Source organism: Haliotis rufescens, unplaced genomic scaffold (assembly GCF_023055435.1).
Source record: "Haliotis rufescens isolate VD_foot unplaced genomic scaffold, xgHalRufe1.0.p SCAF_31, whole genome shotgun sequence".
Taxonomy (NCBI): domain Eukaryota; kingdom Metazoa; phylum Mollusca; class Gastropoda; order Lepetellida; family Haliotidae; genus Haliotis; species Haliotis rufescens.
Window position 1 is genome coordinate 3,513,564 of NW_025964013.1, and position 25,424 is coordinate 3,538,987.

Sequence of the window (25,424 nt, forward strand, 5' to 3'; positions counted from 1 at the left end):
TTCATGTATATATAGGAAATAATCAACGCCAGAGAATAACTATTCTCGATCGGCCGAACAGAATGGCTTGCCATTGGGTGTAAACACAAAATAGCGGTAAAAGTAAACTACTTCACTCTCAGGTGACTTGTGCGGAATCTTAAGCTGCGTTGTATAATATTGCAGTCATGCATTATCCGTTTATGCTTTCGGACAAATGTATGCAAACATCATCCAACCATAAATATTGACATATTAATGATGTGTTTAGTATTACAATAATACTATGAAATTATGTAAACACATGTATAAACACTGCAACATTTACCTCGAATAAATTATCTGCTTGCTATCAAATACAAGAGGACATGTTGTTTCCTAATAGATACGGGACTTTTCTAAGATAAGGGAACTTTCTTCACTGTACTACGCTAGCCTGCGCTATCAGCTGGGATGTTTATTGTCATAGCCAGTCATGAACTGGTATCAGTAACGAAGCAGGAAACTGAGTCACATTAACTGTATGGTAAGCGTGAGTGTGGAGTGTCAGTATTTACACAGCGTCGCGTATGAAGGATGGCTTCTGTGTTCATCTCCCCTGTTAAACATGGTAGCTTTGTGTTATTGGTACTGATACTGATGAACCCGAGACACACACACAGTACTACAACCAATACTACCACAGGTGAGAAACAGTTTTCATATTGTGGGTTGTCTCGTCTTGTGTATGAATGAGCACTTGTAGAGGTGCGAGTGCAGGTGTATTTATTAGGTTTCCTAGTTAGAGTTTGTACTTTGATGTGGATTATTTGTAATGGAGTTACATGCGATTTCGATAATTCACTCTGTTTTAAGAAAATGATTATTGAGCATGACAGTGTGTATACATATATTGTTCTATCAGAATAATTTTCGCATCTTCAATTGCCATTTTCTACAATTTATAGGCATGGCCACTAATGTTAGTTTATAAGTGTGTTGACCCTTTATTATATAAAACATCTACGCCAGAGAATAACCAGTCTCGATTATCCGACGAAACAGATTCCATTGTGCGTGAACGGCAAAATAGCAATGAATAGTGTATGAGTCTCTGAAACTGTGAATAAATTAACTGAGTCATGGATATGACATAATAAAACATATTCAAATGTATTGGTAAAATATGTTTTTCACGTAACTAAAAAGATCCCATGCTATAAATGCTCGATGTAAAGAGTCACAACTCGCTGTGATTTGCATTCCTTATCCAAATCAGAATCCATTGCTACTTATAAACAGATACTTTTCAATATAGGACATTACATAGTTTTGAATATGATCCCTGGTCCATCAGCACTATTCCTGTGATTGTCATTATTATTTTTAAAATGTCAAAACGTCGATTACGGTTGTCAATATGGCGCAAAATTGTGAAAAGTAGCAGCTTTTGTCATTAGCGTCATTACAAGTGGTAGACTAGACAAACTGCATATCTTTAGTAAGTTAAGGATGTTTGGCTCTCATTCTATGAAGGTTCATACTCCAATGAACTCATACAACTTTTAAATGTTTTTCATATTTTGTTAACCTCAAAGGATTTAGGCCTAGATTTAAACACAATTTTATTAAGTACGTGTGACATCATGTTTACACTGACAGCCATACAACAACCAGCCGTATCGCGGAATAAAATAGTTCCTCAAAACAGAGGTGGCATGAGCTTATGTATGGACAACTTGCTCTTCAGAAACATCTGACACAACACATGTATTCAAATAATATCACCGTTAGATAAGGAAGGTCTGTCAAAATCTCCCTCAGTAAGTCAGTCACAATGACAGCGCGTCGTACGCCGACACAATACACGTGATGGGAGCGATTTCGAAAGTCTAATGAACATGTGGCGGTTATATGTTTCAGTCATCATTGATCAATTGGCCGATCATTGAAGGGCGATTAAAGATGATCCAAATATACACTGAGTTCACTTCATAGATTGCTGTGGACCGTCACTGTCAGCGTGGCCACGGATTGAGTCCATACTACGATAGTTTGGATGTGCATTTCTTCGTTTTGCTCACTAGCATGGGTCATAGCAAGGCTAACAGTGAACGATCATGCAGTCCAGCTCTCTGACCTTTCTCAATGCATGATAAAACGCTGAGTTCAAGATTAAAGGTCTAAATGATCAGTGAGAACGCTTCTGTATGTATTCGTGCTAGGGAAAACCCTGGGAATGTGGAAGCAGTCCGTCAGTGTTTACGTCATTTCAAAAACACGGTCTTGTCCATACACTTATGAACGTCAATTTCGCGATCATGTGACCGACTTATCATCCAATGTAAAAGCCGTATATGATGTAAACTTCAAATTAAAATATATATATATGATATATATGTGTAATATATTGTAGTTACAGGCAAATCGATTTCACATTACAGGAGTGAGTGAGTGAGTATAGTTTTACGCCGCTTTGAGCAATATTCCAGCAATATCACGGCGGGGGACACCAGAAATGGGCTTCACACATTGTACCCATGTCGGGAATCGAACCCGGGTATTCGGCGTGACGAGCGAACGCTTTAACCACTAGGTCACCCGACCGCCCCTCACATTACAGGATCTTCAACAAAGATTACAAAATACACGACGACAAGTCCAAATTACAAAAACGGTAATACTTTCACTATCTGTTGTGAAATCGAATGTGTTATTGTCCTATTGTAAAGTTTTTAGAATGCATATTACATCTGGACATTATTATTGTTATTCTCTTGAAAATGTTTCTTTATGAACTGTATTTGTTTCATTTCCCATGCAATATTTGACCGAGTTATATAAGTATTTCATTTTATTAAATAGAATGAGTGAGTGAGTTGGGTTTAACGCCGTTTTTAACAGTGTTCCAGTTAAATCGCGGCGTGTCAGCTTAATGTGGGAGGAAAGCCCGAAGTGATATTTATTCCATTTTATTAAATAGATCCCATGCAATGTGTAGGTATATATGTATTCCATTTTATTAAATAGATCCCATGCAATATGTGACCGAGGTATATATGTATTCCATTTTATTAAATAGATCCCATGCAATATATGACCGAGGTATATATTTATTCCATTTTATTAAATAGATCCCCTGCAATATGTGACCCAGGTATATATGTATTCCATTTTATTAACTAGATCCCATGCAATATGTGACCGAGGTATATATGTAATCCATTTTATTAAATAAATCCCATGCAATATGTGACCCAGGTATATATGTATTCCATTTTATTAACTAGATCCCATGCAATATGTGACCCAGGTATATATGTAATCCATTTTATTAAATAAATCCCATGCAATATGTGACCCAGGTATATATGTATTCCATTTTATTAAATAGATCCCATGCAATATGTGACCGAGGTATATATTTATTCCATTTTATTAAATAGATCCCATGCAATATGTGACCGAGGTATATATGTATTCCATCTTATTAAATAGATCCCATGCAATATGTGACCGAGGTATATATTTATTCCATTTTATTAACTAGATCCCATGCAATATGAGACCGAGGTATATATACTATCCAAAAAAAGAAACGCATGGGTGTTACTGATATGTCAGAACGAAAATAATACCTATTGTATTGATATTATTGTCAAAATATGTATCAATATTGGTGAGAGCATCAATTGACACACTTCCGTTTGCAACAAATCGATTTTGCTTGAAAATGTTGACTTTGATGTGATTTTTTGAGAATGAGTAAGAAATGCATCGCCACAACGCAACAAGTGGCATCTTGCACGTTGAAATTGGGCAGGAAAAGCATGCAGTGTTTGGCAATAAAAAGCAAGCTTGCTTTCGGAATTAGGCATTCGTCCAGAAGGTGTTTCCATGCCAAATGAACATGCCACGTCTTGATGCTGCCACAAGGAACATCGCCATTGCATGTGGTTTAGCGATGAGTCCAGATTCCTGTTACAGAGACGTGATGGTAGGAACCGGGTCTACAGACGTGTTCATGAACGTTATGCCCCAAACTTCGTGCGTCAAGTGGACAGATTGGGTGGAGGGAGTGTGATGATGTGGGCAGCAATATCCTACACTGGTCGTACCGATCTTGTCTACCTCCAGGGAAACCTGACGGCTGTACGCTACAGAGACACCATCCTGCTACCACACCTCCTGCCAGCCATTGACGTCCAACGTGACATTTTCCAGCAGGACAACGCCCGGCCCCACACGGCACGTGTCACAATGACCTTTCTCGCTGCTAACAATGTCAACGTGCTCCCCTGGCCGTCCCGTTCCCCGGATCTTAACCCAATAGAGCACCTGTGGGATGAACTTGATCGCCGTCTCCGTCAGCGTCAACATCAACCCAAGGCACTAGCTGCTTTTTCTGCAGGAGGAGCGGCGGAGGATATCCCAGGCCATTATCTAGCGTCTCATCCAGTCCATGACAAGGCTTGTGAGAACTGTTATTCGTGCACGTGGTGGGCACAACAGATATTGATACACCATTCACGTTTGAGGAATATTGTGAATGCCTTACCTCAAGTTATGGACATCATTGTATAGACATTGATCTTAAACGGATGTAAAATTTCATGTACTCAAGTTCATTTCCTACCAAGTTATTCATGTTTGAATATACAACATTTTCTCAGCAAATACGGGTTATGCGTTTCTTTTTTTGAATAGTATATGTAATCCATTTAATTAAATAGATCCCGTGCAATATGTGACCGAGGTACGTAGGACCAAGGAATACTCCTGAATATGACCCATATTTCGTCAGCACTATTCCCCTGCTTGTGGGCTGTAAAGATGTCAAAACGTCAACGACCGTCATATTTTTTTAACCTCTCCCCATAATTAAGCTTAATCCCTTTGACATAACTGATTAACACAATAAAATCATGGTTTAAGCTAAAGCTTACTCACTCACTATTTTACTCAGTCTGTCCTGTTTTGATTAAGGTATGAATTATTTGTTGAACTAATGATATAATTGTTTCTCCTCAGACAACTTAACGTTTGAATCTTCCTGTGTTGCTCTCAATTGGTCGGCAGCGGTGACAGACTGCATCAACAAGGATGCCGAGATATTCTCTGTAGAATATTTAATTACATCCCTCGGCAGCAATGTGTTGAAGAATGCTACTGCTGAACACACCAAGATACGGATAAACATAAATGGTAATGTTGTGAACCTTGATCACCCGTCACTGCTTTTACTGAACCTTACTCTCCCTCACTTCAAGCTTGTGACATGAGCTACAGTTCTACAATGTTGATTGCTACACAGACAGAACAGCGAAACAGATTGACATTCAACTGACAATGGTTAATTATTGTTGAAAACATCCAATTGTTATAAACAGATATTACAATGGATGAACATCCACTGAATAATATTCTTAACCTTACAGATATCTGCCAGACAGCTTTCAATGGGTCATTCCAGGTCGCCAACTGTAGTGACTCCAACTATTATGTCTGCACATTGAACACAAGTACAAGTAAGTATCTATGCCAGAGTGTATCTATTGACATCATAAATACTAGTACACAGTCAAGGGCGTATGGCAGTGAGTCGATTAGTGTGCCCTTCTGTGTAAACAGCCTGCCATGGACTCAAAGTGTTCGCATAAATATACTACAAGCTCAAACCTTGAGGATAACCTTGTCATCAACTCTCATGTTTACGAGGGTTGGACACGATCAGTGATATATGCATCTTGTCAAATGTGAAAGATGAGACAAAAGGCACGGTTAACACATTGATATATTGACATGTTTTTCGGCTGGCGTTACGTTACACAGCTCGACTTGACTAGTTACGTATGTAAAATGGGTAACACTTCTGATGTAAGTTTATGGTACTATTTATGAGAAATAAGATATGTGTATTTAAAACAGATTTTCGCGCTTTCTACATAATTTGTATCTTACATTGACAGGTTCTGATTGGTACGTACCGTGTCGAAATGAAACCACAGATGCTTCCACGCAAGGTACATATCATGTATACAATTGTAGTTCCTCCATATCCAACCGGTGTTATGGTGTCTTTTATGTAAAATGTCCTTTGATAGGCAGAAACGAATATTACTTGGTGATATGTTTTGTTTGTTTTTTATATACACGTTAACGCCTCAATGTTCGTGAAACAGTATTTTAATCGTGTAAATGATGATATATTCATGCAAGAATATATCAATTATAATTTTTGTAAACATGGATTACCATTTACCTATTTTATCCTTGACAAGTACAAGTCTACCTATCTGTTGTACTTGAACGTTGTATCCACACAGGATCTACAACATCAACACCACAGATTCCAACCACAACCCAGGGATCAAACACAAAAGGTAATCCACATTACTGTAAAACTGTGTAATGGTACATTGTGCGCTTTATCATCGTGTAATCATAGTTTAGGTAGTGTGAATTACTGACAACATTATTTACTTAATACTTAAATTACTTACTTAAAAAATGGTAAATATGACGCAGCAAATTTATTCACTGACATATAGTCATAGTCTCACTTGAACATATAACCATCAAGGGAATAGTCCTACAATCACGTATACAGTTGTTAACATCGACCTTGGGGCGGTCGAGTAACCTCGTGGTTAAAGCGTTCGCTCGTCACGACGAAGACCCGGGTTCGATTCTCGACATGGGCACAACGTGTGAAGCCCATTTCTGGTGTCCCCCACCGTAATGTTGCTGGAATATTGCTAAAAGCGGCGTAAAACCATACTCACTCACTAATATCAACCTGTGTGTCTGAGACGCTGTAATTCGCTGTTGCGTCCCGTGAACACGCCAGACGCAAATGATTGTGGGTTCGAATTCCGGTTCGCCCCGATTATCTTTTTAGGTTTGTCAGCACCATCCCCGTGCTCGTGGGTTACACACAAGGTGGTAAACGTTTGATACCTGCATCACTTGTGCTTATCTCCCACGTGAAGCTGAGCCCTGATGTAGCTGGAATATTGTTCAAAGCGACTTTAAACCCACCTCACTCAGTGACTCACTCTCCATGGTGACATCTACATTGATAAACAGTAACGAAAATTAATAGGCGATAATTTGTTTCGTTTTGATAAATATACATAAACAGACGTATGAACATTTACGCCTCAATTTTCGTGAAACAATTTTCAATAACGTAAATGATTAAATATTCAAAGTCGCGAAAGAATATAGCAGTAATTTATCAATCACATACATGGATAACAAATTACCTACTTTCTCCTGGTCAAGTACATATAAACCACCTGAAGAAGGGGCAAGAAGTAGCATCGAAACGTCATAGATACATGGGTAGAGATTACAGACGTTGATACCCAAAGTCTCCTTGTACTTCAACCTATTCATGACTGTCAAGACCTTATTTTTGCCAATATAATTAAACGCACATATGACAGGACGGGTATATGGCAGCATATATTAGTATGTTTGTACTTGTACGTTGTAATACACACAGGATCTACACCACCGAGTCTAACCATAGGCGCTGGAGCAAACACAAACGGTATTATTTATGACTGTAATGGTGTATGATTGTTCATTGTGTGTATTATCATGATTTAGTTATGCATTGATTTGGATGTTACAATGGTATGTTGCTCACCACATATGCCACGCATGACCAACTCGGTGTAACAAACAATAATCTGCGCATCTACATTTGCATGTTTGACATCGTATGTATTCCGCGCTTATTATGTGAATATGTTGAGTGAATGTACAATATGTATGATGTATGCTGTTGAAAACATTTTATTTTGGACTCGTAGATTGAAAACAGTTTTCACAGCATTTTAATTTTCCTTACGTCAGACTTAACTTAATTAGGGTAATTCGAACATGTGATAGCCTCCAATGAAGAGTTTCATTGTATCGGGAGGACTTACAGAACTACTGCAATACCAATCAGATTCTGAAAGGAAAGAAAATATTTTCCGTCGAGATGTTATCGATGCATGCTGTCTTTAATGATATATATATAACACGTCCCATTTTAATTCTGGAAACCCAAAAGTCCAGAAACTCTACGCTCTTTGCCCAGTCTCGGTTAAAGGTATTTACAAAATTAAACATGCCGTTTTCATGGGAACATACCAAGGAAGAAAAAATGAAAAAAAAAATTGTTTAAAAACTCAATATTCAGACTATGTCGCCCATGGGCCTGCCCATGGGCGAAGTGTGGCCCATGGGTAGGCCCATGGGCAGGCCCATGGGCGAGAATATGTTCCTTTACTTAAAACTCATGTTTTTCTTTCGCAAATACATTTAATGTATTCATTCAAGTATCATGACACAAAATTTAATTCATTTTAACTTAATTCAACGATTTTATAGCGATATTGAAATATTTTGCCCATGGGCGAGAAAAAGGTTCGGCCCATGGGCGAGAATATGTTCCTTTACTTAAAACTCATGATTTTGTTTCGCAAATACATTAAATGTATTTATTGAAGTATCATGACACAAAATTTAACTCATTTTAACTTAATTCAACTATTTTATAGCGATATTGAAATATTTCGCCCATGGGCGATAAAAAGGTTTGGCCCATGGGCGAGAATATGTTCCTTTACTTAAAACTCATGATTTTGTTTCGCAAATACATTAAATGTATTTATTGAAGTATCATGACACAAAATTTAACTCATTTTAACTTAATTCAACTATTTTATAGCGATATTGAAATATTTCGCCCATGGGCGATAAAAAGGTTTGGCCCATGGGTAGGCCCATGGGCAGGCCCATGGGCGAGAATATGTTCCTTTACTTAAAACTCATGTTTTTGTTTCGCAAATACATTTAATGTATTCATTCAAGTGTCATGACACAAAATTTAACTCATTTTATCTTAATTCAACGATTTTATAGCGATATTGAAATATTTCGCCCATGGGCGAGAAAAAGGTTTGGCCCATGGGCGAGAATATTTTCCTGTACTTAAAACTCATGATTTTGTTTCGCAAATACATTAAATGTATTTATTGAAGTATCATGACACAAAATTAAACTCATTTTAACTTAATTCAACGATTTTATAGCGATATTGAAATATTTCGCCCATGGGCGAGAAAAAGGTTTGGCCCATGGGTACTGTGGGCAGAGTAAGCGGCCTCGTTGAGTGATACAGACTAACCAGATTATGATTGTGTTTGTAAGTTGCGTTTAATCTGTGTCGGGTTGCAGTTGTTTTACTAGGGGTAGTTTTTTCAATGAAACCTTTTAGCCGTTGAGTTTGTTTTGCATTCATTTCATTAAATACATTGTTAGGTAGAATAATAACACGTTATATGGATAAAACATCTCCCTAATCTGAGTATAATCTCACATGTACTCTAAGTACCGTACTATATTACTTTGCGGAGACACTGAGTATAATTTTTTAGTTGGCATTGTATGCTGTCTGAATGACTTTACACAAATCCCTGCATTCAATAGACCCGTGAAGATCTTCAACAAACCATTCCTGGCGTAAAAGGGCGACAGCGCTTGTCGTAAGAAGCGACTACCGGGATCGGGTGGTCAGGCTCGCTGACTTGGTTGATGCATGTCATCGTATCCCAATTTAATGTTTCTCCTTCTTAATCTAACGTTATAACATTTCCGGTCATTGCCATCATCTAATACACAAGAGATGATACCAAGACATATTTTATTCGGTTTTATGGTCTATGCGGTCTTACAATTGATTTTATTAGTCTTTAAATCTTATGTCTAGTAAATATTTTCACAAACAGGGCTGTTAACTGATATAAGGAATGTAACATCCAGTTGAGGACTGAATACGACGTACGTTAGTCTGGTAACGACATTTCTACAATTAATATTTTGAATAAGCCGTTAATACGCCCGTTGTGACAGGGATGATGGTATGGTAGATGTAGCAGACATATTGACAGCCGTTGTTACGCGAGTCACTAGGTTATTAGTACGGCATTGGCCTTGTTGATTGGTACTATACTTTCTGTGGCCACTGGCGGACGTAATTCAAACTCCTTCTACACTGACATCGCACCAAATATATTTGTGTACCGATTACATAACTCTTACTGACAGGGTAGGGTGGTAGTTCACGCGAAACGGACGACACTGTGTATAATGAGCGGCTCCTTTGATATCGCCTCACAACATACTTTTAATGAATGACCAATTAAACGATGATACACATCAGGATCGCGGAGAAAATACAAGCTTCGTTCGCGTTGAATACATATATCAAGGCACAAATTCATCTTTCATTTTGTTTCGCCAATACATTAAATGTATTCATTGAAGTATCATGACACAAAATTTAATGAAAAAATGAAAACTCAATATTTAGACTATGTCGCCCATGGGCGAGAATATGTTCCTTTACTCAAAACTCATGTTTTTGTTTCGCGAATACATTAAATGTATTTATTTAAGTATCATGACACAAAATTTAACTCATTTTAACTTAATTCAACCATTTTATAGCGATATTGAAATATTTCGCCCATGGGTGAGAAAAGGGTTTGGCCCATGGGCGAGAATATTTTCCCTTACTTAAAAATTATGTTTTTGTTTCGCAAATACATGCAGGTGTTCTTACTATTTTCATGGCACATAATGTAACTCAATTTTACTCAATTCAGCTATTTTACAGATTTATTGAAATATTTCGCCCATGGGCGAGAAAAGGTTTTGCCTTCGAAATCCTTGATTATTATATCATGCCAGAGTTCTGAAATTCAGTGACAATGCTGTTGAACAGTAGAATCTGATGGACGTATTGTGCAGAACCTGTTTGACACTATGGGTTCCAGGACCACTAACACTCTGAGCTGAAAAAGTTTGGTCCTAACCGCACCCAACATCTACAAGTTTGTAAGCTTGTAGACATCATTAAGAAGTAATTAACAGTCCCATGCTGAGACCTTTCTAAAAATTCAGACCGCTGGCAGGCTGCCAACAAAGAGAAGAACATATCGCAACCCCGACACGAGTGTGCTCAGTCAAACAATGAACTTACGACCGGCAGAAAACAACTCCAGTTGAGTATGCCGATGCTGTATCTCAGCCGTGTTGGCCTGAAAATTTAAACATGCTAATTAAATCCAAAATCGTATAATTATTTTTAATAGAAACCGTATCTTAATTTGTTCTTGCACTGCATCATATCGTGTATTTCATCTGTATATGTGTAATGTGTATATGTATCAATGACTACACTTATACCGCATATTCTGCAACAGACTATAATTAATCACCTTATTATTGTCTCTCCATTTACCATGGCTGACTACACTAATACCCTTTTAACAGTGGACACCGATATCAGTATACATGTAGGCTTTTTGTTCAAAAAGGAATATGCAGGAAATTATATGTAACAATTAACTGTGTACTAATTACATGTTTGAATGTTATCAGTTTTACGTTCTGAGATACAGTGATGTAAGCATCTTCTAAAATCTTCTAAAAATATAATAAAATACAAAATTCTCTGCCGTAATTTTTTGTGGAAATCATTCGATCAAGTAAAAATGACTGCGTGACAAGACGAATCAACTATTTATACCCGATAAAAGAAACTGCCGTATTTTAGGAACAGTGCTATAACAAGACATTTGAAATTTCTAACAAGCAGATACATTAGAGACAGTGACTAGACTACAGGTACGTAATCCGTATCAATCAAAGGTGTAAAAAAACTGAAAATCATATCTGTCGGAGACCTACCAAATTACCAAGTTTTATCATTACTATATTTATTACAATGCAAATACTTTAGTGATACATTTTTTAGAGGAGAGGACATACACACAAGTATATTGCTTCCGTGTGTGAATGCAGGTTGTACTTGGTATCTCAGTTCTCAGTTTCATACCGGTTGTATAACTGAATTTGTATATGGAACCATGCGTACAGCATGACAATTACTTGCTATTCGTCAGTTTACAACACACATAATACGGTCAAACAATTTTAGGCACCGCTTTTGCGAGTTATGTAGTGCAATAATGTTTTATTAAAATCTATTTCAATTTGTTTTCACCATTTTCCCTATTGACAGTCGTTGTTACGTGCGTCACTAGGTAATTAATACGGATTGACCTTGTTTATTGTTTCTATACTTTGAGGATTTCTGTGGCAACTGGCGGACGTAATTCAAACTCCTTCCGCACTGACACCGCATCAAATATATTTGTGTACCGATTACATAACTCTAATGGACAGGGTGGGGTGGTAGTTCACCGGACGACACTGTGTATATTGGGCGGCTCCTTTGATATCTCCTCCAAACATACGTTTATTGAATGACCCCATTAAACGATGATACACATCTCGATGAATATATCAAGGCACTAATTCATCTTTATAAACATTTTTTTGTCTTTGTGCTTAATATATCCACATATCAACGAACATTTGTAAAACATGTATCCTAAAAAAAATAAACATTTTCAGGCTAGGTATTTGCCCACAGCAACACCTGCATAACTGTTTATTCACGCGTGGTGTGGTAGATCGTAATTGACCGAGAGCAGGTATTGTAGAATCACCTGTAAATAAGGCCGACACTGTAATTAGATACAACGTACTAATGAGAATTATCATAAGAAGGCTGTAGTTTTTTCTGAACTGTTACCATTTTCATACCAAAAGTGACAATGCAGTTAAAAGTTGCTTTAGTGTCACAATATTCACTCACGTTTTCCTCAATCGCATTGAAACATAATTCCCACTGGTCAGTTCGAAACCGCATGTAATTAAATAATTATTTCGAGATTTCGTTAGAATGTAAGATATTCAGCCAAACGTTATGCAATAAAAGACGAATAGTTTTTTTCATTAAAATACGCGCACGCGTACCTGTATATTGCATACCTAGTGTCACGTAATTGCCCAGTGTGATGTATCAACGGGACATTAAATGCGAAATGAAATAGAAACTAACTAAAATTTAATGTTGTGGAAAATAACTCCAATGAATTGGAGTACACGCACATGAATTCCTATGATAAACTGTCAAAACGTTTTGAGAGGTAAGGGAGGGTTCATTAGAGATCGCTACAATATGTAAAACAGGTGAAATTTGTAGAACTAAAGGAAACATCCAACCAAATGCCCTTCGTAAATAGTAATGTAATGATATGATATAAAGTATATTTCACATGATACAATATACTTTGCAAACAGTTACTTGATGCTTGAAAGGGACTGACGAAAACATGGGCGAAATATTTTAATAACGCCGTAAAATAGTTGAATTAAGTAAACATTAGTTAAATTTGAAACAAAATCATGAGTTTTAAGTAAAGAAAATATTCTCGCCCATGGGCCAAACCTTTTTCTCGCCCATGGGCGAAATATTTCAATATCGCTATAAAATCGATGAATTAAGTTAAAATGAATTAAATTTTGTGTCATGATACTTGAATGAATACATTAAATGTATTTGCGAAACAAAAACATGAGTTTTAAGTAAAGGAACATATTCTGGCCCATGGGCCAGACTTCGCCCATGGGCCTACCCATGGGCCACACTTCGCCCATGGGCAGGCCCATGGGCGACATAGTCTAAATATTGAGTTTTTAAACAATTTATTTTTTCATTTTTTCTTCCTTGGTATGTTCCCATGAAAACGGCATGTTTAATTTTGTAAATACCTTTAACCGAGACTGGGCAAAGACCGTAGAGTTTCTGGACTTTGGGGTTTCCAGAATTAAAATGGGACGTGTTATATTCATTTCTGCTCACAGTTCCAATCATCGCCGCGATCGTATGTCTGATAGCGGTTCTTGCTGCTGTGAGCATTGCTCTTGGCTGTTACTTAATCCAAAGGTAAGAACAGTAACTAGTATTGTTTACAAGATGATGATTGTTCTTCCTAGTAAGTGGGTGGTACAATTGTGACAAGATCGCTGTCAGACGAATTCATTATACAGTTTAATTCAAAATGTCAACGCTAGAGAATAATCACTCTGGACTATCTACCGAAACAGTTTCCATTAAGAGTAAAAGGCAAAATTATGATTACACTAATATGAAAGTCAGTGATGACTGGTAGGAATGTCCTGCTCTTAGACACACAATGAACAATATTAGTCAGCTAACCCAGCACGCTGTGGAGGATTCCGGGTTAGGAACGGTTACCCAGCAACCTGTGGCTGTTGTAAAAGGCGACTTAATTGATTGGGTTGGTCAGACTCGGTGAGTTTGTAGAAAGTACTTCATCGTCCCCCGACCATTGCTCATTATATCAATCATTGGATTGTCGTTCCAGACTCGATTTCCACACACACACACACACACACACACACACACACAGACACACACACACACACGCACGCACGCACGCACGCTCACACACACACGCTCACACATTAACACATAAACGCACGCGCTATCTAGCCTGTCGTCATCAATTGAAAATCCATTTGACCATTGATGGACTATATTTTCAGGAAGAAAACAGGGTCATCAGGAAATCAGGTGAATGTCGCAAGTGAAGGACAACCGGAAGTGGATTATTACTGTCAACTACAAGCTCGAGATGCTTCAGAAATGAACAATTATGCTACACTTAATGAGCCTGAAAACAACGAAAGGGCACCTGCAAACCAGTCGGAACAGAATGATTAATTACACGAATCCTAAAACTTCTAATCACAACCGTAAGGTATGAATTCTGCAGAGACCATCGCCAATACCCACACAAGCTTAGGATGCAATTGCAGGATCTGCACAGTTCGTGTCTTCTGTTCTTGTGATAATCTTTGTTCTAGCCGTGTTCATTCCTTTCCACCGGTACATACATGCATGATACGTTACTATAGGTTTACATATCCTTGTTTTTATTCTTTAATATCTTGCTCTGAACGCTATTCAATAAAATATTAATTTTAAAATAGTTGTGATTTGTTTTGTAATTATTTCTCAGTCCTCACTATCTATGAAAGAGGAATATATATGAGAAAATATAAATTCCACAAGTGATGAAAGGAACATTAACACAAAAATAGATGAATATTTGATTGCTGAGTTATATAAAATATAAAACCAGACGTAATTTAGTAGTCATGTATGCCGGCCAAACTGTTAGTCATTATTTCCTGTTTCAGTTTAATGGTCAACTTTGTTCGATAGCTGTGAAGATTCAAAGGTTATTTAATTAGAACATGTTGTCACACAGGGAAATGTTTTTGTTTCGCCAGTTTGAAGGAACGAAACTGTTCTCCGAAGGACGATAATTCAAATACTGTGACTGAGTTTAGGTTATCAAATACACGTGACTGTTGTTCTCGCGATCCATATCAGACGTTCAATTCGTTAGCTTTGTTTAACCCTGTTTGTGTGGGTATTCGACATGTTAATGGTGTTATACAAGTTTGCTTTTCTCTTATATTCATGAAACATCTATACAAACATAGAATATTGTTAACTATGGGCCTGATGAAGTTATTGTCACTCAGCTGTGCTCCTGAGATCAGGGTGTCACTATAAGAATAAAGCAATAATAGAGAACGTGGTAAAGGTCTTATTCTTATCAGCTAAAGGTATCTACAGAGTGAGTGAGTGAGTTGAGTTTAACGCCGCTTTTAACAGTATTCCAGTTATATCACGGCGCGTCAGCTTAATGTGGGAGGAAAGCCCGAGGTGATGCAGGTCACAGACGTTTACCACTTCGGCGAATTCCATGAGCACGGGTATGGTGCTGACAAACCTAGAAACATAATCGGGGCGAAATGGGATTCGAACCCACAATCATACGTTTCTGGTGTTCCCAAGGGACGGGACTCTGCACAGCAATTTCCGGCGCTTTAGACGACTGGGCCATCTAAAGATAGACATCGACATAGACATAGTTTATTCCATAACTAACCACTTACAGTGGTACAAGGACGTAATTATAAATGCAAGCAAGTCATTTGATTAACAGAGGACACTCGCATGTGTATGAGTATGATATTATACACCATTTAACTATACAGGAGACAAATCCGCCGAGGTTTCTTAACACTGAGACTTCAGGAGCAGAAAAAAAGTTTTTGAAGTTGATGATATTTAGGCTTGACATAATATTATTTGTTTAGGAAAGCGATCAGTTTCAAAACGTACACACTCAAACAAGTAGTGAAAGTCGTCACCGACAACCTAAAGGCTCAAGAACCAAATGGCACTGACCAAGATCACTGATTAAGGTTATATCCCATTAGTTAGACGTCCCATTAGTTAGACGTCCCAATTGTTAGACATTTTTATTTAGGCAAAGAGGGAATATACCTACAGGTGTAATGGATCAGTCCTAATTAGATTAGGGTACTGCGTAGGGATAGGGGACTCACAGTTTAGGGAGTATATATGTTACAATTTCGTTTAATTAACCTAAATTACCTTACTCTCAGCACAGGTTCAATAGGCATGAGATTAACTATGTAAACTATGGAGTAGCTTAATTGTCTTACTGTATGATCAGTTGAAGGAGTTGAGTTTAGATTATCTATTGTCAAACAAATAAATATGAGATTGGGGTACGTCTCATTATCAGTATCAATATGGCTGGTTTAAGGAAAGTAGAGTAAATCACGTCTCGGCGTGGAAGTAAGCAGTTGATATTAGATGGATATATTTACAACAGAAACCGCGAGAGGCAAACCTGCACACATTGGAGATGTGTCGTCAAGACGTGCAATGAGAAATGTACGACTGTCGGTGATAAATAAACTGTAACAGTTATTAAATGTAAAGTGTACATTACCAAAAACTGTCACAAAGTGTTGTTACAAACTGTATAAAATTTATCAAATGTAAAGTGTCATTAAATGTTAAGTATAATATTAAAGTATCTATTTCAAGCTACTTTGCTTTGTTTGTCAGATCTTATCTGGACTATTCCATTTTAAAGTCTGAGGTAACAAGCACAAGGATTAGTGTGCACTCAACCGTTTAAAGTGTTGTTATAAGCTGTCTAACTATTGGGGCGTCTAACTAATGGGAGTTCACCCTGATTAATATAAGTCATGAGCAAATATACAAGCTGATCAGCTGAGCAACTGTGTAACAGCTAGTATCAAACATAGCTTAATCCACACTCTGACAAGAAAATCGACAAGCCGCGTAGACAGCCAATTAAGCCGGCTGTAACCAATTAACACCTGGGAGTTAATTTACTCACATCTCTGTTCACTCCCAATTGTCAGACATCCCATTTGTCAGACGACCCAATAATCAGACAGATCAGTCAGGTGTGACCAGCGTAACTGCCTGGCTTCACCTACTACTTAATGAGCTGCTACATACTGTAGGAGGAGTAAGCTGCACCAACTCGTTAAAGTGGCACTGATCTAACGCAATTCCCCGGGAATGGTTGTTGCCTTTGTTATTGTTTTTTCCCAGCGAGTACCCGGATGTATTGCAGAAATCTAGACTAGTTCGCGACCTCTGTTGCGCCATTCGTAAGCGCATTAGTCACTTTTATGGGTAGTAATAAGGGCGTATGGTCACACTGATCAACAAAATGAAACACAGTTTTCGAGATAATAAGGAAATGTAGGTTTCTTTGTGGGTAGCATCGGTAATGGTGACGAAGTTTTGATAAGTCACTTGCTTGGTAATTTTATGATTTTCGTTTACACTATTTTGATTGGCAACACAAAGTAAATATTTCACCTGAGCATTGCTTTTTTTATAGTGTGTATATATTTTTACTGTCAAAACGTGTTACATTTTCAAATTTATTAAACGCCTAAATATTCAGTTATTTTACAAGTGACTGAAAACCATTTCCATCTGTATTATTATGATAAAGAATTCCAAACATTTTGATGTTCAATGTCATCACCAAGAGACTGAAAATGTTACATTGAAAATAACATTTCTATGTTGTTTGGCTTCTAATACTACATAATAATCTGTTGTGATGTTTGTAGGCCCTTTTGATCATCTTAATCAATCTGGACAATTTTTTTAGTCAAAATGACTGAAATATTTATACATTTTATAAATTGCCTGAGAGAATTACATTTTACAAATTGACGGTAATATATACACGTCTACAAAGGAAAAGACTTGTGAAAACAACGTCTATCGCGCATTGAATAATTTCCCAACCAATACGTAGAGAAACAAGGACGAATCGGTTCAATGCTACAGCAAATGAAGGAAAACAAAATGCAAATACCATAATTACAACCTACCAAATTTATGTGTATAAATTTTAGGCAGCTTCCTTGTTCGAGGAATGTATCCGTGAATATCCACACAAAGGAACAATATCCCACTCGTCTGCAGCTGTACAAAGAAACTTATTCGATGTCACGTGTCTCTGTAACAATCGAATATTTTAAAAGATGCATATCGTTTCGGGATATTATAACCCGTGTTCGTTTTTCAACTGATCACTTGGATTGTTTCAGGTGTTTCACATAGGTGTCAAGTCTCAAAGGTCGGCTGAGAAAGCCCACGTGACAACTATTTTCATAACGTCCACGGTTACTAAAAAATCCATTGAGTGATAGATATCTCTTGTGTGGAAGTGTTCTATAATATGGAATGATTTCCCTTTTAACTCTTTCCCATAACGTTTGACAGTGTCCCTCTCACGGGTGAACATAAACGTGGCGATGACAGGGCGGGGTCGCGGATCCTCACCCTGACGGGGTGATTAGTTTTTCTTCCTGATTTACAATGAAAATGCACTTTATCACTTTCAAATTAAGGTCATCCTGAATGACCTTCTGAGCAGATTTTCAGTTTCTTCCCAAGTTCCACCATCCCCGTCGACTCCACTTAGCTCTTTGATGTTTGTAAATATAACACTGTGTCTCCCATAGAGCTATTTGGTCGATTAGTGACTCTCTCAGTTCCAAATCGTCTTCGTCAGTGCTTTTCAATTCACCAATTTGTTGTTTGAGGGATTGTACGTCCCCTTCTATTGTTTTCTGGTCATTTTCCCACTCGTCAAGACTATCACTGATACAGGTAGCATTGGCTTCAATGTAAGTAGCGCGATCTTTTATCTATTGTCTTGACTTTCAGTTCCAGATTCGCAATGTTGACTTTAATGTCACTTTCGTCCTTTTCTACCATTATCAATGCTGTTGCATCCTGATTAAGTTGCTGTGCCTGGAGATGAATGTATTGTTTGTATCGCCCTTCAACAGTATACGTCATATTCTGGTACAACGGGTTAGGTGTGAACAAAGTATATAAAGACTGACGTACTAAGCTTCCTTTTGTGTATCGACGTGGCACTCGTATAGGAATGTCCCCTCTATTCGAATCACAAGAGTCATTTTGACGAAGTCCTTTTCTACTCTTATTTTCACTCATTTTGTGACATATTGTTTATCTCTTGTCGATCTGTTGCATTAAAAGCTCCCTGTACGTTTGGAATCTCGACCAGGACATTTGCAGTGAGAGCGATTCACAAACACGTCCTCTTCCGCCATCTTATGTCACGTTTCTATGGGTAATGATATCCCATCATACGATCCTTACACGCCTAAGGGAAGTAACTCGCCCACCTGAGCCTTATGTTTTTCTTTGAGAGGTAAAATATCGAAACACACTGTGCTACAACTCCCGTTCCCCGTATGTATTAATGCAATGTGTATTACTTTTATTTGATATGGATTAGACAGCTGTCTGTCGGTGGTGACCGGTCTGTGGTTGCTCTGAGATGGTATGCCGCAGTATATCATGAATGCCCAACCACGACAGATTACGAGGCGACCAGTCCTTGTTTTTCCCCTTAAAGCAGAGCGCCAGGGTAACATAACAACTACTTTTAACTCCCCCGGTTGGACCCAGCCAGGGCATGGAACAACCGACCTTACGGATTTTTGTCCTATCCACAAGACCTCGAATTTAATTAACTAAAACCATCCATAGTCTATGTCAGTTGGGCTTCGCATTGGTAATTGATCAAGACCTTCACTCACAGGGCCACGGATAGCCATACTATATTGACTGTACTGATTACATTAAAAAAATGTAATCAGTACAGTCAGTGTAGTATGGCTATCCGTGGCCCTGTGCCTTCACTGATCATAAGCTGATTGAGGGAACTGAACTATTTGTGTTGGAATAAGTGGCGATCATACGATGTGACATGTCATCTAACGGTGTTATATAGCTGGGGTGATGCTCATGCGTCAATACACACTCACGTTTTCAGTGAACTGTCCCTGATCCAGGTCAGTCAAGCCGGTATACGGGTCACTCGGTACAATACGATACTTCCGTGAAATGGCGAGAGGGATATGGGTCTTAGCATTCTCTTCGAGTTATACATTAACCAAAAGACATTATCATTTCTGTATTTTCAACGAAGATCGACTAACATTAAATCGTGAAGTTTAGCCAGTGAAATATGATACTTTTTGTATGGTAAAAAGAAACACCGATTACTGATCCAGGGGGAGGTAACTCTTGTCAACCTTCTGCGAACATTAGTCAGTATTGTTCACTAAGCAGGAAATATTTTTGTTTCAAAAACATCACTCGATCTGTAATGAAATCAGTTATGAATCCACGTTACTAAGTAGGGAAAGATCGCAACTTGAGAGGGACACATATGGATGACAAGTTACCAACAAACCGACAAGACAGAAGGGGGTCCGGCCATGTTTGAGAACTAAAACATGGTGAACATTAGCATGTATTATTTTATTTTTTTTCTCATTTCATTTATTTAAAGAGCAAACCTCGACGTGTTCCAGTCTGTTTTACCATGAAATATACACATTCATGTAAATATATGAAGTAATCAACGCCAGAGAATAACTATTCTCGATCGGCAGAACAGAATGGGTTGCCATTGGGCGTAAACGCAAAATAGCGGTAAAAGTAAACTACTTCACTCTGCCGAATGTTAAGCTGCGTTGTATAATATTGCATTGATGCATTATCCGTTTATGTTTTCGGACAAATGTATGCAAACATCATCCAACCATAAATATTGACATATTAATGATGTGTTTAGTATTACAATAGTACCATGAAATTATGTAAACACATGTATACAGTTGACACTGCAACATTTACCTCGAATAAATTATCTGCTTGCTATCAAATACAAGAGGACATGTTGTTTCCTCATAGATAAGGGACTTTTTCTAAGATACGGGACCTTTCTTCACTTGTACTACGCTAGCCTGCGCTATCAGCTGGGATTTTTATTGTCATAGCCAGTCATGAACTGGTGTCAGTAACGAAGCAGGAAACTGAGTCACATTATCTGTACGATACACGTGAGTGTGGAGTGTCAGTATTTACACAGCGTCGCGTATGAAGGATGGCTTCTGTGTTCGTCTCCCCTGTAAAACCTGGCAGATTTGTGTTATTGGTATTGATACTGATGAACCCGAGCCACACACACAGTACTACCACCAATACTATCACAGGTGAGAAACAGTTTTCATATTGTGGGTTGTCTCGTCTTGTGTATGAATGAGCACTTGTAGAGGTGCGGGTGCAGGTGTATTTATTAGGTTTCCTACTTAGATTTAGTACTTTGATGTGGATTTGTATTGGAGTTACATGCGATTTCGATAATTCACTCTGTTTTAAGAAAATGATTATTGAGCATGACAGTGTGTATACATATATTGTTCTAGCAGAATAATTTTCGCATCTTCAAGTGCCATTTTCTACAATTTATGGCATGGCTACTAATGTTAGTTTATAAGTATGTTGACCCTTAATTATATAAAACATCAACGCCAGAGAATAACCAGTCTCGATTATCCGACGAAACAGATTCCATTGTGCGTGGACGGCAAAATAGCAATGAAAAGTGTATGAGTCTCTGAAACTGTGAATAAATTAACTGAGTCATGGATATCACATAATAAAACATATTCAAATGTATTGGTAAAATATGTATTTCACGTAACTAAAAAGATCCCATGCATTCCTGATCCAAATCAGAATCCATTGCTACTTATAAACAGATACTTTTCAATATAGGATATTATATAGTTTTGAATATGATCCTTGGTCTATCAGCACTATTTCCGTGATTGTCGTTATTATTTTTAAAATGTCAAAACGTCGACGACGGTCGTCAATATGGCGCAAAATTGTGAAAAGTAGCAGCTTTTGTCATTCGCGTCATAACATGTGGTAGACTAGACGAAACTGCATATCTTTAGTATTATATATATAAGGATGTTTGGCCCTCATTCTATGAAGGTTCATACTCCAATGAACTCATACAACTTATAAATGTTTTTCACATTTTGTTTTCCTCAAAGGATTTAGGCCTAGATTTAAACACAATTTTATTAAGTATGTGTGACATCATGTTTACACTGACAGCCATACAACAACCAGCCGTATCGCGGAATAAAATAATTCCTCAAAACAGAGGTGGCATAAGCGTATGTTTGCATAACTTACTCTTCAGAAACATGGATTCACATAATATCACCATTAGATAAGGAAGGTCTGTCAAAAACTACCTCAGTAAGTCAGTCACAATGACAGCGCGTTGTACGCCGACACAATACACGTGATGGGAGCGATTTCGGAAGTTCTTAATGAACATGTGGCGGTTACATGTTTCAGTCATCAGTGATCAATTGGCCGATCATTGAAGGGCGATTAAAGATGATCCAAGTATACACTAAGTTCAATTCATAGATTGCTGTGGACTGTCACTGTCAACGTGGCCACGGATTGAGTCCACTACGATAGTTTGGATGTGAATTTCCTCGTTTTGTTCACTAGCATGGGTCATAGCAAGGCTAATAGTGAACGATCATGCAGTCAAGCTCTCTGACTTTTCTCAATGTATGCTAAAACGCTGAGTTCAAGATTAAAGGTCTAAATGATCAGTGAGAACGCTTCTGTATGTATTCGTGCTAGGGAATTCCCAGGGGTTTCCCCGGGAATGTGGAAGCAGTCCGTCAGTGTTTACGTCATTTAAAAAACACGATTTAGTCCATACACTTATGAACGCCAATTTCGCGGTCATGTGACCGACCTTACATCCTAAGGAAAAGCTATACACCATGTAAACTTCAAATTAAAAAAATATATTATATATATGTCTTATATATTGTAGTTACAGGCACAATCGATTTCACATTACAAGGATCTTCAACAAAGACTACAAAATACACGACAAGTCCAAATTACAAAAACGGTAATACTTTCACTATCTGTTGGGAAAAATTGTGTTTTTGTCCTATTGTAAAGTTATTAGAGTGCATATTACATCTGGACATTACATCTGTAAAATATATATCAAGCACAAAGATTTCGGATCTAACTGAGACTTTTATATGATTTTGTTATCACATATTCAAATCTTCGTGTAATATATTGATCATATACTTAAGACTGAGTTTTATCAAGTTCAGAAAAGCTATATTTTTATTGCAGTGAACAAAACACCAGATATTTCACCGTGGTGAACACAAATGTGATATTTCACTTTTGTTTTTATTGTTATTCTCTTGAAAATGTTTCTTTATAAACTGTATTTGTTTCATTTCACTCGTAAATCGAGACTGTTCGTTTTGCAATACGCTATTTTAGTGACTTGATCAGCGTGTATTCTTTCACTTCTAACAGCGGTTTCGTAGATTTTTAGTATAGTTTCTGTTGAAGTTTATTTTGTATATAATCATATCCAAATGCATGATAAAGAATTGTATTGACAACAAATGTTGTTTGTAACTTTTCTTTATATTTGTTAAGATTTTGTAAACAATGAACTACTTTTTAAGTTGCAATTATGTTGTACTAATTACATAATTGTTTCTCCTCAGACAACTTAACGTTTGAATCGTCCTGTGCTGCTCTCAATTGGTCGGCAGCGGTGACAGACTGCATCAACAAGGGAGCCGCGATATTCTCTTTAGAAGATTTAATTACATCCATCGGCAGCCATGTGTTGAAGAAGGCTACTGCTGAACACACCAAGATATGGATAAACATAAATGGTAATGTTGTGAACCTTGATCACCCATCACTGCTTTTACTGAACCTTACTCTCCCTCACTTCAAGCTTATGACATGAGCTGCAGTTCTACAATGTTGATTGCTACCCAGACAGAACAGCGAAACAGATTGACATTCAACTGACAATGGTTAATTATTGTTGAAAACATCCAATTGTTATAAACATATATTATAATGGATGAACATCCACTGAATAATATTCTTAACCTAACAGATACCTGCTGGACAGCTGACAATTGGTCATTCCAGGTCACCAACTGTAGTGACTCCAACTATTATGTCTGCAAATCGAACACAAGTACCAGTAAGTATCTATGCCAGAGTGTATCTATTGACATCATAAATACTAGTACACAGGCAAGGGCGTATGGCAGTGAGTCGATTAGTGTGCCCTTCTGTGTAAACAGCCTGCCATGGACTCAAAGTGTTCGTATAAATATACTCCAAGCTCAAATATGATGAGGATAACCTTGTCATCAACTCTCATGTTTACGAGGGTTGGACACGATCAGTGATATATGCATCTTGTCAAATGTGAAAGATGAGACAAAAGGCACGGTTAACACATTGATATATTGACATGTTTTTCGGCTGGCGTTACGTTACACAGCTCGACTTGACTAGTTACGTATGTTAAATGGGTAACACTTCTGATGTAAGTTAATGGTACTATTTATGAGAAATAAGTTATGTGTATTTAAAACAGATTGTCGCGCTTTCTACATAATTTGTATCTTACATTGACAGGTTCTGATAGGTACGTACCTTGTCGAAAAGAAACCACAGATGCTTCCACGCAAGGTACATATCATGTATACAATTGTAGTTCCTCCATATCCAACCGGTGTTATGTATTTTATGTAAAATGTACATTGATAGGCAGAAACAAATATTACTTAGCGATATGTATTTTGCATTGATATACACATTAACGCCTCAATTTTCGCGAAACAGTATTTCAATCGGGTAAATAATGAAATATTCCAAGGCATGTAAGAATATATCAGTAATATATTTTTGTAAACATGGATTACCATTTACCTATTTTATCCTTGACAAGTACAAGTCTACCTATCTGTTGTACTTGAACGTTGTATCCACACAGGATCTACAACATCAACACCACAGATTCTAACCATAACCCAGGGATCAAACACAAAAGGTAATCCACATGACTGTAAAACTGTGTAATGGTACATTGTGCGCTTTATCATCGTGTAATCATAGTTTAGGTAGTGTGAATTACTGACAACATTATTTACTTAATACTTAAATTCCTTACTTATAAAATGGTAAATATGGAGCAGCAAATTTATTCACTGACATATAGTCATAGTCTCACTTGAACATATTACCATCAAGGGAATAGTCCTTCAATCACGTATACAGTTGTTAATATCGACCTAGGGGTGGTCGAGTAACCTCGTGGTTAAAGCGTTCGCCCGTCACGTCGAAGACCCGGGTTCGATTCTAG

General features: G+C 37.6%; 1 protein-coding gene across 1 annotated transcript; it reads left to right on the plus strand.

Moving 5' to 3' along the window:
* Positions 1–421: 421 nt before the first annotated feature.
* Positions 422–14,852, plus strand: LOC125371791. The gene is made up of 8 exons (XM_048380576.1): positions 422–664; positions 2,582–2,635; positions 4,990–5,163; positions 5,397–5,486; positions 5,928–5,981; positions 6,285–6,341; positions 13,738–13,819; positions 14,443–14,852. Exons 1-8 carry the CDS (start codon positions 556–558, stop codon positions 14,618–14,620), a joined length of 798 nt encoding a protein of 265 aa, XP_048236533.1. The 5' UTR covers positions 422–555; the 3' UTR covers positions 14,621–14,852.
* Positions 14,853–25,424: the final 10,572 nt, after the last annotated feature.